The sequence below is a fragment of the Ciona intestinalis genome, chromosome 2 (genome assembly GCF_000224145.3).
Source record: "Ciona intestinalis chromosome 2, KH, whole genome shotgun sequence".
NCBI classification, from domain to species: Eukaryota; Metazoa; Chordata; class Ascidiacea; order Phlebobranchia; family Cionidae; genus Ciona; species Ciona intestinalis.
In genome coordinates, this window is record NC_020167.2 from 6133850 (window position 1) to 6147913 (window position 14064).

Consider the following 14064-nt stretch of genomic DNA (forward strand, 5'->3'; position numbering starts at 1 on the left):
GCGACAGATTAGTGTGATTACAATGGTTTTAATTAAAGAATTAAAACTGTTTTTAGGTTAAATAGCGCTTAACATGCACTGTACCTGTGTGGGAAAAATTCTCAGTTAGTTAAAAGTTTAACACTATGATGTATGCTTTCAGTTTTCGTTCTTTTAAAGCTGGTTATACTTTTAAAAACTTGACGAAATTGTTTAAATCTTTGTGAAAACCTTCAATGTATAGGCTAGTGTTTTTTTACATAGTAAGCGCATTCCTAGGGCTTGGTCCCTATCTGGACCGTATTATGTTTAGTGCTTTTAACTTTTTAATATTCATTTAATGTTTCAATCGTCTATACTGCTTTGTAAAACTTGTAAAACTATTTCTTAGATAGCATACTATGTAGCGAAGCTCAGATTAATTATCTTAATCTACACAGTTTTTTAAATATTAACATTTATTTATTTTCAAATCTAGAGACGGTAAAACTTTTAGTTCTATGCTGTTACTATAGTTTTACTTAAGTTTTCATTATTCTTAAAAATTCTATTCCCCAGGTGGTTAAACTCTTAGTTGTGCTTAAGTTTGTCTCAATTATTGGGCTTCGGTTGAAGGGACAATATGCTTCGACTTTTGCGCCGAACGTTTAGCAGGAGGGGACGTAGGCGACCGAAACAAGCCCCTACGGGACGGGGGGTGGCAGAGTCTGGGATTCATATTCCAGCACCTGATGGAAAACGTGGGAAATCAGTGATAACAGCGAGAGTTGTGTTGTTGGATGGGACAGATGTTTCTGTGGATGTCCCAGTGAGTTTTTGTTGGATTTATTTTTAAATGAATTGATGGGGTTTCAGTTGAGTTGAGCTTGTTATGCCATGTTTATAAAGTTCCTGAAAGTGTTTTAATTACATATGAAGAAACTTGTAAGGGGGCTTGAGGTGTATTGAGTGCCATGTTATAATGACTGTTCAGGATAATGTATTTAGGCTATAGGTATATACTGTTTATTTTACTTTAGCAGTTTTTGTTGTAGTCTTCAAAAATTGTAACTTTTTTATAATGTTGTAATACTTCCTCAATACACTTTGATAACTTCCTGTATTTCTCTGCTGATTATTCTTACATGCTCAATTCAAATCTAACAGACTGTTTATAAATTGAGAAAAATATTTTAAAACCAAGATGTATAATATGTATATTTTATGAAGATAGCTTTGTTATAAATAATCCTTCAAGGCTCGTCTAGTATGAAAAAACGTATTGTATTTCCAACGTTTCGTCCAAAATACATTTTTGACGGAAAATACACTACGTTTTTTCATAATAGATGAGTCGTTGAAACATTATTTACATTGTGCTTGGTGGCAGAAGTAGCACAATATTTGTTATTAATGTATTTTAATGGTAATTTATTTTAGAAAAAGGCTCTTGGTGAAGTATTATACCAACAAGTGATTTCCTATCATCTAGATTTGGTGGAAACCGATTATTTTGGTCTTCAGTTTATGGATGCTAACCAGGTGTGTTTACTTTTTTTACTTGGTAATTTTTTTTTTGCCTAAATCCAAGGTCCCCAGCGTGTCATGTTGTGGGAGCTCTACCACATAGAAAAGAAGATGAAGATATAGCATGTAGCCCAGAGGATACAGCCTGTCAAAACATAAGTCCGAGGCTCCACATGTTATTGTTATTATTATAGAGGTGTAATGTCCTTGGCCAAGAGACTTTAGGCTACAAAAAAACGTTATTATTAAGAATATTACACATTATTCAATGTAGGTTTTATTTTTTAAAACGAATATCCAGTTATATCAGTAGTCAATACATGCATTTAATTATTTAGTTCATATCAGTTGTATTACTATCCGTATTGTCTATCAGTATGCCTCTGAAGTTGTTTTCCAGAAACATTATCTAAACAAGAAGTTATAAACTTCAGGTCCCACATTGGTTGGATAAAACCAAGAAGATTGTCAAACAAGTGAAGATTGGTCCTCCTTATACTTTCCATTTTCGAGTTAAATTTTATTCTTCAGAACCAAATCTTTTACAAGAAGAGCTAACAAGGTATGATGTCGCATTTTATTTGTTTTCGTTGGTTAGTTTAGTATTAGATTTTCTGGTATTAGGATTACACCAGGTTATTGTAGTTATACACTGTATATTATTCTATTATAACTGGGTGAGAGAAGTCAGTACACCTTTTCATTCTATTTTCTTGTCCCATTTGGTAGTAAACAAAGAACATTCATAGAATTATGTATCCTCACGACTCAAAAGAGACCGTTGTTAATTGTTTAAAACATGATCAGGATTCTTGGATATTACGTGCTTAGGTCCGTCTTTCCCAACCCTACTATATTACATGCATACAATTTAATTGGATATATCGTTTTTGTTTTCATTGTAATTGCATGGTACTGTTGGTGTACTAATAATAATAAAGAACTTTTTCAAAGCAAAGTAATTATATACTCTTTTTTGTACATCAAATTACATGTATGTATGTTTAGCTTATTGTTTCTTATTCCCATATTTCTTTGAAAAAAACATGTTGTTTAGATACCAGTTCTTCTTGCAACTAAAACAAGATATTCTGCGTGGAAAGCTGCCGTGTCCTTTTGATGTTTCAGTACAACTAGCAGCATATGCATTACAATGTAAGCACCCAAGCTTATCTAATTACATTCCAAGTGTTTTACAACTACTTCTCCACCCACTTTTACAATTGAGCTGTAATAATAAGTGTGTTACACAGACTGTTTTGTGCTGAATCATAAAATTTAATACATCAAATAGATTTAAAAGTAAAATATTTTTACTTAGAATATTTTATGAAGTGAAAAACCAAAAAAACATCAAAAAGGTAGTTAAAATTGTTTCTCTGTTTTGCCTTTAAAAGTGAATAAAGCAGGTGTTGGTAAAATTGTCACCCTAGTTTTTGTTGCAAATTAATAAATATCACTTCTATGAAGTACAACAGCAGCTTATAAAGCAGTTCCTTTTACAATTCAATCCTCGTAAAAATCCCATTCATTGTAAGCTTGATAATCCCATGAATTTGATTGACATGTTTTATTCAGCTGAGCTTGGAGATTATGACCCTGACGTCCACAATCCATATTTTATATCGGAATTCCGGTTTGTACCGGATCAAACCGAACAATTTGAACTTGCTGTCATCGAGGCTTACAAGAAATGCAAGTAGGTTCACTCGGGTGGATTTCAAACACAAAAATACCTGTTTTTATGTTGTTTTGCACAATTTTATCAATGTTTGATTTAATAATAATGATAAAGCGAACACTAACACTTAAGAATATATTTCTATGAGCATGGATTGTATGACTCTACAATTTTAATGTTATGACTTGATTTTTGTTTGGTATAAATATAGTAGCACTTGGTACTAATGTAATGTTAACCATTGTATCTGATGTAAATTCCCCACATGTAGTCACATGATTGTGTTAATCTCATTAAAATACAATTAAGTATTTAAACTAAACATTCATACTTTAAGAGAGCACAAAAAAGAGATTCAGTGAAATTTTGTCAATGTGTAGATGGCAATTCTAGTTAAAATATGAGTAATATGTGGGGTATTTCAAAATAGCCCACACAGCACTCTGTCTCAATACTTACGGTTTACAATCGCTTAACGAGCTTTTTACGACAGAGGACAAACACCTGCAGATTCTGAATTGAATTATCTCAATATTGCAAAGTGGAGAGAAATGTATGGAGTTGACATGCATAATGTTAAGGTACCTATGACAGTAAACATGTATTTAATCTCTCTCTATATATATATGATTATTGCCTTTTATTGTTATAATGGTATGACCATTGTCCATTATGTTGGAATGACTAGGTGGTTATTAAAAAGTGTATTACAGCTTTAAATTGAAATCATGATTTTTTAAAGCTATTAATAAATTAAAATTATTAAACATTGTGTCAGTAAATAGCAACATATTTTTATTATTTTATTTCGCGTGTTGGTTTACCTGTTTACACTTAATAGAAACTATTTGGGCAGCAATGGTTTTTGCATGTTTATATTTTATTGTTAAAACTGTTCAGTTTATAGATTTGATCGAACAGCTTTAAACTGCGGCTGTGTTTTGATAGTGGGTGTGAATAATGAATGAACATTGTTATGAAGTATCGGCAATACTTGTTGCATAATTTAAATATTTCATTGCTTCATAGACACTTATTTGAAATTTAACCAGACAGTGGAGTGGATATACATGTTAAATGTGAGACAGGATGTTTAGGTATTTACACAGCATGTACATTAATGTCATTGAAGTCATAAAACAAACCTACCTTTAGTTGAGAAAGTCTACCCACTGTACATTTGTATTAATGGTGTAGTTTATTCAATAATGGCAGAACTTCTACTCCCTTGGGTTTTACACAGTGTTTAAGTTTATCCTTGCCCCCTTTTACCCATGTTACTTACATTTACATTACTTTCTTTTTTAGCATGTTTTGTTGGTGGTTTTTATTCTAGCATTTATTTTAACTTCCTACATCACTGAGGATGGTTTTCAAACAGATATGTTCAAAATGAGAATCAGATCTTACATATTGGCTGCCAGTGTCATGTTTGTATTAAAACTGACCAGAAAACTAGAAAATCCATGTTTTTTGAGCCCGACCTAGGTGTTTTGGCCATTTTACCTGTTACCTAGTTCTTAAGTTTCACAACTTTTATCATGCATGAACGCACACTTTGGTTCATGGTTACTGGGTGACATTTCTGGTATTTGTAATGACTTGTGTAGTCTGTACACATACCTATTGTGTTTTGTTGTGTATAACAATGGAGATTTAGGGCTGGTGTGTAAACCTTTAGGGTTAATTCTTTTTAAGAAGGATGCCATAATATGCTTAAATATTCCAGTTTCCAATAAAATTTACATGATGGTATTATTTGCCCACATATCCAAGATTGATATAATGCTGTTTTGCTCTTTAAATTTATATCCATATTTTTGACAGTAACCCCCAAGTTTTCTTTTTGTTAAAAATACAGAAATGTATAGATAAAATACACTAGTACTACAACTCTCAAACGTTTAAGCATCAGTATAATTTTTTGTACAGCAAAACTGTGGCCTGTGATAGACTTATGAAATATATAGTAGGGTGAAGAAAGATGGACACTCTTATTCTATTTTCTTGTGATCTTGTTCCATTTGGTAGTTAACAAACCATTCAAAGAATTATTAAATTGTATCCTTACGACTCCCATAAACCGCTCTTAATTGTGTTCAAATAAGTTGTACCTATTTTTACCAATTTCACCTCACCTAATATTATTATTAACATGGTATTACTCCAGGGTAAAGATGGAAACGAATATAGTCTCGGTCTCACCCCTACCGGGGTCCTTGTGTTCGAGGGCGAGCAAAAGATTGGTCTCTTCTTCTGGCCCAAGATAAAGAAATTGGATTTCAAGGGAAAGAGATTGTTGCTTGTTGTCACTGAGGATGATGAAAGGGTAAGGTTTATTGTTGTTTGGATCTCCTGCGACGAAAATGTAACAGACAAAAACCAAGTCCAACTAATTGTATAGTAGGGTGAAGGAAGATGGACACACTTTTATTCTATTTTCTTGTGATCTTGTTCCATTTGGTAGTTTGCAATACATTCAATGAATTATAAAACCAATCCATTGTTGATTGTTTAATACACGAACAGAATATCTAGCTATTATGTGCTTAAGGTGTCCCGTCTTTCCCCACCCTACTATAAAATAAAAGAGAGAAATATTTCCCCTTATTATATTTATATCACGTTTTTGTAGCAGCAGATTCTTACTGTATTTTTAAACAAAAAAAAGTTTAACTCTTAGTTGGTTCATTACCTCAAAAAGCAGTGTAGTAAAAAAAATGTAGTGTTTTTAATTTTACTTGACAAAAATGTTGTATTTATTTTTGTTATATATATACATAATCTTTTTACTAAAATTACTTAAAATTTAAAAATTTACTGTTTAACATTGCACTCCTACAGGGTGTTGAACAAGAACACACGTTTGTGTTTCGTCTTGACCATCCGAAGGCTTGTAAACATCTTTGGAAGTGCGCGGTCGAACATCATGCTTTCTTTAGACTTAAATCCAATGTACAGCAAGGACAACGACAACAAATGATTAGACTTGGTTCCAGGTGGGTAGTTCATGCATAGTGCATCGAATTAAATGAATAAATTATCAGATAATGCTATTACAAATTTTATAATTCAAAACATAGATTCTGAAGTGTGAATTTAAGGTGGGAAGTTGGCATTTTTGCTACTTGTTAAATACCTAAACCCTACAGGTTTTACCTTTTGTTTCCACTAGGGGTTTGCAACTCACTTAGTTTAAATATTATTTTTGACTGCTAAGGTTTCTAAAAACTAAACAGAGCAACAATGTATGGGATATCCTATAAGGATTAACCACAAATTTTAATTTTTGGTTAGCATGTGCCTAAAGTTTGTTGAATTGCAACAATGCATTGGGTTTCCCAATGTATTTTTCGTCAAGATTTTCCCACATTCAGTTTTCTGCATTTACTTTAGATTTCGTCCGAGCGTTCGCACCGAATTTGAAATCACAAGGAACCGAGGACCTCGGAAGTCCGTCAACTTTGAACGAAGACCAAGTAAAAGATATTCAAGGAGGCCGAGCTTTAAACGACGTAAGTGAATCTCTATGTAAGATGGGGGTTGACACAACCCGTTAGTGACCACTGGTTTGAAGCTATGTCTACGAAGTATCTTGCTCCAAAACACATACGCTGTAATTAATATCGAACCTGGCATCCTTCGGTTACGCTTAACCATTAAGCCACACCACAAGAACCATACACTATACATACATACTGCACTTTTCAATTTAACCTCAACTCCCTATTAAATTATAAATAATTGAATTTCATTGAATAATTTACAGCGGCCCAGCAGCGACCGGTGCCCACAGAAGATCAACCATTCAGTCGATTTGTTCCTCAACATGGACCAGCTGCTCCACCAATGCGTAACCAGAAGAAGCCAACTAATAGGTATGTACATGAATGAATAAATATAACTTCTACTTTAAATAATGAATGGAACTTGTTTTATTTGAATGAATGAATAATTAAAATTTGTTTTTTTGATGGAGCAAGGTTAATTGTTAAAGTTAAAATCACATTTATATGGGATATTATGTGGGTATTAATGGCACACAAAATATTTTTATTTTTAATTAAAAATGTTTTATTTTTCTTTGAATAGTTAAAATTTTTTATTAAAAGTACAAAACTTTAAATATTTTTATTTGACCCAGGTCTCCACCTCAACCTAAGCCACAAAACAATTCCAACTCTGCACAGTCAAGCCACTACTCACGTGCAAGTGCCAGGCAAGCGTATGGAATTCAGGTTTAAGTGCTTACAGTGTTGCCAGCCATAAACCTGCCAGTGGTGCCCGCACTACTTTTATAGTGTAGCAAGTCGAAGTGCTAGGGCTTCATATAAAATTCAATATATTCTTTAACACATCATGAATTAATTATCTCCTTTAATTGGATTTTCCACAATTGTGTTTTTTTAAGGTCCTTTTGCAAGCCTATTTCATTGTGAACTTCATTTCATTGTTATGGCTATATTTGTATATATCAGGTCCCCTTTTTTGGTGCTTGTAACTAAATATGCAGCTTTATATTGGCTGCTGATTACACTCAACTGCTGTACCATGCAAGCCTATGAATTTTAACGGTGCGTATTTTTATACCTTGGATAACTTTGTATTGGTGGCCCAGCACTTAAAACGGTTCATATTATTTGTACATTTCTGCCATATTTGCTGTATATATAATTCCTTTTGGTTGGTTTACCCTTGTGTGTGTTTATTCCCGCCCATGTTGTATGAGTTTTACAATATTGTGTTTTTTTAGTTAATGCCAGATTGCTTTTTCTGTAATGAATTTTAGTTAGTTTCAAATCCTTAGTTTTTTGGTACAGCTGGCTAATGTTGTAACTTGGTTTTAATTGTTTTCTGCCCTAAGGCTAAACTGTCACGGTCACTTGGTTTCGGTCTATTGAAATTGTCACCTGACTTGCGTTAAATGGGCCGTGACAAATGTTGATGAATTATGTGTCACTTGGAAGGACAGCATTTAACGCTACTACTTCATCACCAGGGGTGTATCTAGGAATTTAAAAAGTGGTCCAACCATAATTTAAAATATTTTTTTATGCGACTTGTGAAAAACAGTTGTGCATCGCAATGGCGCTTTGTTATGCTGAATTTTCACAAAAAGTGGGGTCCATACCTCTTTAATCCCGCTGATTTCAACCCTGGTCTTCGCTGGCTGTGGGTTTCTTTGCACGTAACCGACAATCACATTTAAACGCAATGCATTTAATTCTCACTTTGCCACAGTGTTTCTCACAAGGCATGCCTGCACTGGTATACAGGTGTTATTGTGTTCAACTAACTCATATAACGTTGCTATGAATTCCACATCTCACTAAACACCGTTTTAATCCTTTCAGTTTCACACGTTTATTTTTAATCTTTATCCTTTGTGGTGATATTTTGAACAAGCGTTGTTGAAATGCAGTTGCTCTGCCTTTGCTTTAATGGAGTTTCGTTCATGGCTTAAGTTTATGCGGCGTCGCTTCTTTCTGTTCGTTGATACGATTCCGTTTTATTAAAAATATATAACGTACATGATGTTGGTCTTTGAATGAAGGTAGCTTGTTTATCCTTGCAGGGCGGGGTAACCACAGTAGTTATAAGTTAAAACATGGGTGGTCTGTTTCATACACCACGTACTGACTTACAAGTTACCTAATCCCATGTCCCATGAAGTGCCTCGCCGTCGAATGCCCCTCATTTGAATATAGAGCATAATTCGTAACCAACAAACAGCAACGAATATAACCGTTCAATCCAACGACTTATGTAGTAAGAAATTGAAGTTTGTATTAAGAAACTGCTCGTTGAACTTCACGCAACAACCACGATCAAGGTCAAAGTGTTCAATTATTAAAAAATACTAACGCGTGGAAAACCACAAGTGTGCAATCAATGCAAACGACATCGGGTTAAAAATATTGGCGCAGTAACATAATGGTTAGAGCGCTCACATCGTAAACAGAATACATTGGGTTCAATGCTCGGTCTGGGCGAGTATGAACTTGGGCAAAACACCTAACGTAAAATTCTCCGACCCATTGGCCGTTAGTTAGTAGTACGATTTGCAGCATTGTAAGTAACTTGCAAGCTACCCCTTATGTTACGCAGTGTGACACTGGTGTTATAATTTGTTGCCCGCTGCGTGAATAGGTCGTTAGTTACCAACACAAATGAGATCGCCCAATTTGCTTAGATCATTGCCGGGTACGCACATGTAGCGTATATACACACAGCCGTGTTTATTGCGCTGTAGAATTGCTGTATTTTAAAGGCTAAAAATAATGCAGCTCACAGATTTATTTTGCAAAAGTTTGAAGATATACAGAACTGATTAAATAGTAAAGAAGAAATAAAGTTTCAATGATTAAACAATCACGCGGCGTTTGAATTGAACTTGTGGGTCAATATTTGGGGGTAAAGATCCAAACGCGACCCGAATTTGATCCATTTTGATTTCTTGCTCTGGATTTATAAGTTTGAAGTCAAAATATAAAAGCAGGAGAATGACAAGCTGTTTAAGTTCGGTGACCGCCCAATATCTTCCTGGACATTTACTATGGATAGAAATGTATTGGATATTAAAAGGTAATTAATTTTTAACTTTTTTATGTATAGTGTTGTTAAGATGCGATATTTTTATTCTCTGTTCTTGTTCCATTTGGTGGTAAACAAAGAATTTTTACGAAATTATAAAATCGTAGCCAAGCGACTCTAAAATAGCATTGTCAATTGTTAAAAACACAATCAGAAAATATAGCATTTTAGGTGGCAGCATCTTACCCCACAGTAGTATACAGTTTTTGGTATATTGAATGTAATAAATTGTGGTATCTACTATCTATACCTATCGTTCATCCTCGGAAGGCCTTCATATACTTACACTTGGTGCATGATGCATCCTAGTTTGGGAACCACTGCAACTTAACCTTACCCATATAGAATGGAACAAAATATATTACATCTTACCTTACTCCACTACCAAACGGTTGAAGGAAAAATTTAACAACTTTTCCTTTTTTATAGAAATCAGTTTTTGGCGACCCGTCAGAATTTAGAAATCGGTCAAATTTAAATTGATCCGGTTGTTCATAGATCTCAGGGTCATAATGGGTAAGTTGGAACAATGTCATTAGTTTGTCACCTAAGTTTTAAATATAAAGGGTGTAACTTTTAAATTGTGTTTCTATTCAGTGAAGAAGCTGTTTTTAGGCTACGGTACCCGTTGTGTGTACAGACAGGTACATCATTTTCAGCATATTTTAATGAAAATTGCATGCTATTATTATTTTTTTTTTTTCAAATCAAAGTATAGGATTTCGATAGTGTAGGTCAACTTAGCACATTCTTCATGGGGCTTTTGTCTTGCCATATAGTATTTTCATTTTTCACCAATGTATTGTGGGTAATGAGGCGAAATCTAAGGTGTAGCACGGCATAAGATTGCTCATTTATAATAGAATTGATTGGTTTATTCACCTTTCCTTATCTTGTATGAGCGATCTGCACTCACAACTTTAAGATTGTAATCTTGCAAAGCTTGTCGTAACAATGATGATGAAATATCCAATCGAAGAGTTTCGTTTATAATGCTGTCTGTGGAAGTTTTAAGTTGTGTGACTGTAAGGACTTTTATTTTTCCTGACGGGCAATGACAGTTTTGATAACACAGGTGTTTTTTTATACACCTCATGTCCGCTTACAAATTGCCACACAGGTGAAACTTTGTGGGTGATTTTAGACGACAAATTTAACAACCCATTATTGACTAATAGATAAGAGTAATTGCCGTAAATGTCTTTTCAAGGGATACATACCTCCACAATGTTACAGGCAGCGAGCTTACATTGTTTAAAAATGGTAAACAGTAGCGTCTATTGCTACAATCATGTCTATTATTCACCTAAAACTGTCATTTTCGCCATGTCATCCCGTGTGAAGTTAATTTCACTTTTTCCATCCACACACTGTGAAGTTTCTTTCAACATTCTTTGTATTTCAACATTAGCTGCTTCCATGGCTTCTGGGTGCTTGAGGATATAGTACAGAGCCCAAAATGCAGACAGCAGTGTATTTGACTGAAGCAAACACAGATTATGATCAAACACTCAGTATTGTTTGTTTATGGTTTAAAGATCGTTATTTGAAGGACATGTGAGTTTGTGGAACCATGGTGTGATTATCGTAATTGACCTTGAAATGAAATGCTATGAACAATGTAGTCGTGGCATCAGAATGTTAGGTGTTTAATTTGACACGCTGGTTATATAAATCACCTTTACAAATGGGTAGCTTTTGGGTCATTTTTATTACAGTTGGGTCATCAAGTTGGGTCATTTTTATTACAAGTTGGGTCATTTTTTTAGCATCATTTATTAAACACCACTGTTTCATCTGCAATGCGCTGAGACCTATTTTTAATGACAGCATCATGGTTTGGTTTTCTTCTTGGTGTGGATTTTGCATTTTCGCTGTAGCATTCTTTAATTTTGTTGCGCCGCATCCATATTTAAATAATTTCTAAGTGTCCACGTGGCAAAAATTTTATAAAAGTTTAGGAACCACACAACATCTATATACAAACCCCTTTACTTACCATGGCTGCCCAGTTAACGCAATAAAGTTCCTTCTTCAGTTGTTCAAGTTCCTGATCTTCTTCCAATTTCTTGGCATATTGTTCCACCATCTCATAAACCATCTCTCGCTTATGGATTTCATCCATGGTAAAAAATTTCCACATATTTGCACGACTTTCTTTAACACCCTGTGAACATAATACATAGGTGTCATGTTTTTTTAGTTTTTGCTGTTGGCATGAAAAAAAATTCAGTAAACCTATAATTTAAACATAGAGAACCTCATTGATTATAGTGGCAGATACAGTATCTTTTGACCTCACTTATTTGTTTGACTTTAAGTCTTAGACCTTATCTTTACTATTTTGTATTTTTGTCAACTTTTAATTTAGGGATTGTGAAAATTTTAAGGAAAACCCAAACCTTTAATGATGAAATTGGTCGACCTTGCACCAACAATGGGAAAGCTTTGTCAAATTTAACAAAATCTTCAACAATCTTGTGATGTAACTTGTTGTTGTCTACACCACTGGATGCTGGGTATTCCCCAAATCTGAGAATACAGGAACATTAAAGATCCTGGTAGAGTGTAAAATAGTTGAATTATCTATCTATTTTTCCAAAATTTGTGTTTTATAACATGGGTGTTCTTTGGTTGCAGATCACAGCTTCATTTACTAAATTAGGTTTATCTACCTAAGTTTGTAACTCAATTTTTAAAAGCCTACTCGCACCCAAATTTTATAGTAATTTAACTATACATACAATGATTTGAAACCGGCAGTGCACATGACAGTTTCAACGAGATGAAGCAGCCCAGTTGTTGCCCATTCAGTGTTGTTGTAGCTTCCATGAAGCAAAACCTTCTGAAGGTTTCCCATCATTTTACTGACTAAGGTTTCAAGCCAGTGACCCTTTAAACAAAGATTAATTGTCTAATCAGTATTAATCACTTTATAAAAAATTGACAACATACATTTGTAAAAAAATTAATGTATATATATATAAGTTTTTTTTACAAATGTAACGTTAATCAAATGGTTAACATTTGTGTAATATATTTATTAATATTTCACTATAGTTAATAATCTGACACAAGTATATAAATTTTTAAACTACTTTTGTGCTGCATACAAGATCTAATTTTCCCCGCTGGGCTGGGGACCAAAAGTCTGTATAACCTGAGCGTTCTACTTCATATACCTCAATCCCGCTTATAAGAGTTAAATAGGAAAATGTAGTGAAAAGCAACTTCTGTTTGAATAATTAACTAACTGTAAAATCACCTGCATATACTTAACCATGAGACCACCCATAGTTGGGACATCCACACCTCTTCTTGTAAAATCAAATACTTTCTTAATTGTGGGGATTGTACAGATCCGGAAGTTTAAGACTTTGCTTTCTTTTGCTATAATTGGATGGGTAAATGGGTCAGTGACAAATGTAAAGTAGGATCCACCTGAAAAGGAAAAGGTTTCATTCGCCTGGTTAATTCTGTAGTTTTCTATCATATGTGGGTGAGGTCCTACAGTGTGAGACATGAGAGGCCAGAGTTGGCCCATTACAGTAAATCTTATAGTTACCCCATGTATTTTAGTATCTTAAAAGAACCCAAGTAACCCCATTTAAGTATCTATTGTATTGGGTCCCATCACCACAGTCTTAAAAAAACATCATACATAAATACATTACTTGGAGGTATTTATAATACAATAAAGTGAGAAGTGCTTATAATACAATAAAGTGACCATTATCTAATTTTGCTTATTATAAAACACAATGGTATTATTTTTTAAATAGTTATGACATACCCATAAAAACAGTGAATATTGGTCCATATTTCTTTTCCTGTTTCCTTAAAAACGTAATTGGGTCCTTTTGGTATTGAAGTCCAGAACCTTGGAAGCAAAAAAATATTTAATTTCTTTTTAAAAATGGTGAAACTGCTACTTACCTAGCCACGGTATCCAAAACGGGACTATAGGCGGTTCGCCATCTTTTTGCTTACGTTTTGCAACTAACCAAATTAGATAAGAAGACACTAGCGCGGCTAATACTGTGGTTAGAGCTTCTAGAATCATCAGACCGCTGATGGGTTAACCACAGAGACACTTAAAACGGGTATCGCGTATCGGTACCTAATCAGAAAAAAGATTCTGAGCACGATACAAAGTGTATATAGCGTTTTATTCAATGTTTACAAGCCGCAAAAAATCGCCTTTTTTCACTCGCACGGACTCGCGTAACCTTGGTACATAACTAACTAGTCTAGGCAGTATGATAACAGCATACCGCGTTTAAACATGTTCAAGTAGCAAGCAC

The 14064-nt window shown here is 34.1% G+C and overlaps 2 protein-coding genes across 3 annotated transcripts; one reads left to right on the top strand and one right to left on the bottom strand.

Annotated features, from left to right (window-relative positions):
• The first annotated feature begins 531 nt into the window (after window positions 1-531).
• LOC100187177 (band 4.1-like protein 5) lies at window positions 532-8701 on the top strand. Its single transcript, XM_026840383.1, has 11 exons — window positions 532-787; window positions 1399-1500; window positions 1920-2047; window positions 2543-2640; window positions 3064-3184; window positions 3660-3747; window positions 5337-5495; window positions 6011-6165; window positions 6563-6681; window positions 6936-7044; window positions 7311-8701. Exons 1-11 carry the CDS (start codon window positions 602-604, stop codon window positions 7408-7410), a joined length of 1365 nt encoding a protein of 454 aa, XP_026696184.1. The 5' UTR covers window positions 532-601; the 3' UTR covers window positions 7411-8701.
• A 711-nt stretch (window positions 8702-9412) lies between these two features.
• Window positions 9413-13919, bottom strand: LOC100184784 (25-hydroxycholesterol 7-alpha-hydroxylase-like). 2 transcript variants are annotated; one of them, XM_002128345.4, is made up of 10 exons: window positions 13697-13919; window positions 13554-13640; window positions 13026-13201; window positions 12505-12653; window positions 12163-12292; window positions 11760-11927; window positions 11067-11241; window positions 10643-10759; window positions 10133-10307; window positions 9413-9720 (listed from the first exon to the last, which is right to left on the bottom strand). In XM_002128345.4, the coding sequence occupies exons 1-10, from the start codon at window positions 13821-13823 to the stop codon at window positions 9531-9533; spliced, it is 1494 nt and encodes a 497-aa protein (XP_002128381.1). In that variant the 5' UTR covers window positions 13824-13919; the 3' UTR covers window positions 9413-9530. The 2 variants fall into 2 exon arrangements, with proteins under 2 accessions (XP_002128381.1, XP_026696125.1); XM_026840324.1 differs by lacking the exons at window positions 9413-9720; window positions 10133-10307 and adding an exon at window positions 10410-10583.
• Between the last annotated feature and the right edge of the window lie 145 nt (window positions 13920-14064).

What these genes read in the sequence shown, in the direction of transcription:
- LOC100184784 (XM_002128345.4), bottom strand. Translation starts at nt 13,823, where the DNA reads ATGATTCTAGAAGCTCTAACCACAGTATTAGCCGCGCTAGTGTCTTCT. An exon ending in AATATTCACTGTTTTTATGG is followed by an intron (nt 13,202 to 13,553) that starts GTATGTCATAAC and finishes TTTCCTTTTCAG; the next exon opens with GTGGATCCTACTTTACATTT. An exon ending in GCGTTAACTGGGCAGCCATG is followed by an intron (nt 11,242 to 11,759) that starts GTAAGTAAAGGG and finishes TGTTTGCTTCAG; the next exon opens with TCAAATACACTGCTGTCTGC.
- LOC100187177 (XM_026840383.1), top strand. Translation starts at nt 602, where the DNA reads ATGCTTCGACTTTTGCGCCGAACGTTTAGCAGGAGGGGACGTAGGCGA. An exon ending in GAGGCTTACAAGAAATGCAA is followed by an intron (nt 3,185 to 3,659) that starts GTAGGTTCACTC and finishes TTTTTACGACAG; the next exon opens with AGGACAAACACCTGCAGATT. An exon ending in GAGGCCGAGCTTTAAACGAC is followed by an intron (nt 6,682 to 6,935) that starts GTAAGTGAATCT and finishes AATAATTTACAG; the next exon opens with CGGCCCAGCAGCGACCGGTG.